Source organism: Lactuca saligna, chromosome 9 (genome assembly GCF_052625555.1).
Source record: "Lactuca saligna cultivar CGN05327 chromosome 9, ASM5262555v1, whole genome shotgun sequence".
NCBI classification, from domain to species: Eukaryota; Viridiplantae; Streptophyta; class Magnoliopsida; order Asterales; family Asteraceae; genus Lactuca; species Lactuca saligna.
In genome coordinates, this window is record NC_136425.1 from 169,555,987 (window position 1) to 169,559,512 (window position 3,526).

Consider the following 3,526-nt stretch of genomic DNA (forward strand, 5'->3'; position numbering starts at 1 on the left):
TTCAAGTATTATTTTAAATATCAAATATTTTTCAAAAGATAACTAATGAATTTGACAATTTAGGACCTAATTCTGTAACATGATTTTATTACAAAGAATATTATTTTTCCAAAACGATTTAATATTTAATGAAAAATTCAATTAGCCCACTAGAGATGTGCTTCAATAGTTTTCACCAAAGGGCTCTCGTCATATTTATTTATATGTTTAAACATTTGGACTACACTTTTAAATAAAACTACAGGGGATTTAGTGCGTACGATTATATGTATGTAGCCATGTTATGCCTGTGTATAGCGCATTGTACCCGTGTATAAATTTATTATGCACAATTAATGAGAAGATAATTATGGAAAATATACCTTAACAAAAGCTCTATTACCTTTTATATATTATCAACATAATTATATTGTCATACATGTGATATATTATTCAAAAAAACCCAACAGCCGTATCACTTACTATGTAGTCAGCTCATCAACATATCATCGATGATCATAAGACAATACACATTTTGACCACATGTCATCTAATATATTGATGCTAATAGATCTACACTACATATTCACATTTTTCCAGTAAAAGACGATTTCGAAAGTAAACAATCATTGTTTCCTTATGACCCACGTATACTTGAATCACTGTGATGCCGTCTTACAAGCCGGAGGGAAAATTGTGTCTTCATAAATCGGCTTCACATTGACGCATTCTTGAAATGCATCACCTCTATTACCAACATATTTCAAATCAATGTCGGAAATATGCACATTCTCACATCCATTATTAGCTGTGCTACACCTGAGCTTAATCGGTGATTGTGAAGTCGAAGTTCCCTTCACGTTCTTGATGAAAACATTGTGAACCCTAACCAAGGAAGGCTTCTGTACGATTCTTACATGAAATGAACCATATTAGATGCATAGTTCAGTAACAAATATAGCATTCAACTAATTCTATATAAAACGTTGAAAAATACATGAACATCAAATAACATAAACTTATAATCCAAAGGAACCTTGAGCCTGACCATTGGGCCCATTTACAATTGATATTGAGATTTTCCAAAGCTCAATAGTTTTGAAATATGAATTTCTATCAATCATGTCTTGGTTTAGTAAGAAATTTCATTAATTATACATAGTTTAGAGCATCCACAAGCTATAGCTTAATAGAAAAATTGAAGGATAGACTTAGTTGATAATGTATGTCGTCTATGAAAATATGCACTAAAATACCATATTTTTTCTTAGAAAACATATGTTTTACTTTTTTGTGTGTACGAAAAAAGGTATATACCACTTAGGGTGTCCCACCACCCTGTTTATGAGATAGGTAAATCATAATATCATTAAAACTAAGAGTTTGACACCGACTTAAACTTCAAAAATTTGTTTTGGATTTTCACATTCTTACCACTTGGACAATTAATTAAGGATCGTGTGTGATTACTATGCCAGATGAATGAGAAATGTTAATCACCTGCTTATTGCAATGGACATGCGGGCAATAATCTTGTTCGATAATGATCGGGTTTTCGACTTTCTCCATTGAAAGATCTTCAAAATAAATATCCTTAACCTCCATGGGGACGGAATCAGGCCATGTTTTGATTCTAACACCATTGGCAGTTTCTACAAAGCTACAGTTCTTGACATACACCCCAATGACCGGTTTCTCAGTCGGATTCCTACCCAAGCTTCCGACACTAATACCATGACCCGGACCACATTTCACTCCTTCAATGTGCAAATCCTCACATCCATCACCAATCGAGACACAATCATCACCCGTTTCAATCACCGAGTTCTTGATGGTGATGTGTTTTGACCACCCAATGTGGATTCCATCCGTGTTAGGGCTCTCAGCCGGAGCTTCAATGTGGAAGTTGTCAAATGTTACGTTCGTGCATGTCATAAGATTTACGTGGAAATTCTTGCTGTCCTTTGTTGTTATTCCCGTAATCAAAGAATTTGTGATGAAATTAAAGCTAAGGTTCTGTGTCATTTAAACGCACATAATCGCTGTTAATTCATGAATTTGTTAGAAATTGCATTGAGTGCATGGAGTTGCATGTACACGTACATATTGAAGGGGGGACCCTTTCTTGACGGTTGCTGTAGGGTCGTTTGTTGACCATGCCATGGCTCCTCCAACACCGTCTAAGGTACCATTGCCTGAAACACAGCATCAAGATTCAGTTTTCGAGTTTCTAAAATAACACCATTTTCGATCAAAGAAAGGGTTGATGTAATATATACCTGATAATGTCATGTTATTGAGGTAGCTAAATGTGATCCATTGCACTCCTTTTGGAATGGTGATAGGATCCTCAGGACCTATCAACGTTCCATCGATTTTAACCTCAACAGGATTTTTGCAAGGTCCCTTAAATTCGACAACATTTAAACAAAATCGGCCCTTGGGAACGAGCACTGTGCTGGGGGATGTTGCACTGCATGCTTTGACCCATGCATCACACAGAGGCTGGAAATCAATTGGAAAGAAGCAAAAGATGAAATTAACATATAATTATGCATGGATAGTTATGTATCGTTTAATTATATACCTTGCTGATCTCGCCATCAATCTCAGCACCGAATTTAGTGACGTCAAAAACTTCAGCCTGTACGATGGCTATGAACATGAAAATAGTTAAACCTATGGTTGATTTGGAGTCCATTTCGACTAAATTTGCGTTTGAATTGTATAGGATTTAATGGTATTTATGATGCATTTGGAAGTCTATAATTAGAACCATGACTTGTGCAATCAACCTTTGATTTCGGTCTAGAAGGCAATCTTTTTTGGACTTCGATGGTAGAAAAAGTTTTGAAGTTTGTGGACAAATTTGTGTATGCAGAAATATAATATAAATTTGCAGTTTATTTTTCGTCTGAAATGTATTATGTGCCTACAACCACTTATTTGTTTTATGACGTACATATAAAAAAATCATTGGTCATTTGTCCAAAAAACCATGTTTAATTAATTTATGTTAAAGAGAACACAGCAACAAAACTTTGGTCTTTGTATTGAACATTTGTATTTCGGCAACCGAGTGGCGAGCATCTTCAACAAATTTTAATACCTGATTTTTAAAATATATTTGATGGATTAATTAGTGACAGATGAACAACCCAATTTAACTCAGGCTAATCTATCATAACATTTTAGAAACGAAAAATGTTACCTACGGGTTAATGAGTTTTAAAATTTTAATGTCCCTAGAGGAAATTAAAGATTTTCTTTTTTATTTTAAACTTAATTTGTTCATGGCTAATACTTTTGTAACGAGGGAAATGTTTATTAAAAAAATAAAATTTTGAATATTTTAGGTCATTAATAATTCTGTCCCATTTCTATTATAATTATTATTATTATTATTATTATTATTATTATTATAATAGGGTTTGTACTTTGTAGCACACGGTATTAGATGTTGGTGTGTATTCAATCAAATGTTAAGGGTTCAAGTCTCGTTAGATATATAACGAATGGTTTATGAGTAATGTAGGAAATGTGTGTT

General features: G+C 33.6%; 1 protein-coding gene across 1 annotated transcript; it reads right to left on the minus strand.

The window, feature by feature from the left end:
- Window positions 1–379: 379 nt before the first annotated feature.
- Window positions 380–2,685, minus strand: LOC145017726 (polygalacturonase-like). The gene is made up of 5 exons (XM_078975699.1): window positions 2,567–2,685; window positions 2,259–2,484; window positions 2,083–2,174; window positions 1,480–1,995; window positions 380–881 (listed from the first exon to the last, which is right to left on the minus strand). The coding sequence occupies exons 1-5, from the start codon at window positions 2,678–2,680 to the stop codon at window positions 639–641; spliced, it is 1,191 nt and encodes a 396-aa protein (XP_078831825.1). The 5' UTR covers window positions 2,681–2,685; the 3' UTR covers window positions 380–638.
- Window positions 2,686–3,526: the final 841 nt, after the last annotated feature.

Bases quoted from the DNA above. Each gene is read 5' to 3' on its own strand.
- LOC145017726 (XM_078975699.1), bottom strand. From the start codon at position 2,680: ATGGACTCCAAATCAACCATAGGTTTAACTATTTTCATGTTCATAGCC. The intron at 2,175-2,258 runs GTATATATTACA...GCTGTGTTTCAG, and splicing joins CAATAACATGACATTATCAG to GCAATGGTACCTTAGACGGT. The intron at 882-1,479 runs GTGATTAACATT...AGAATCGTACAG, and splicing joins ATGTCCATTGCAATAAGCAG to AAGCCTTCCTTGGTTAGGGT.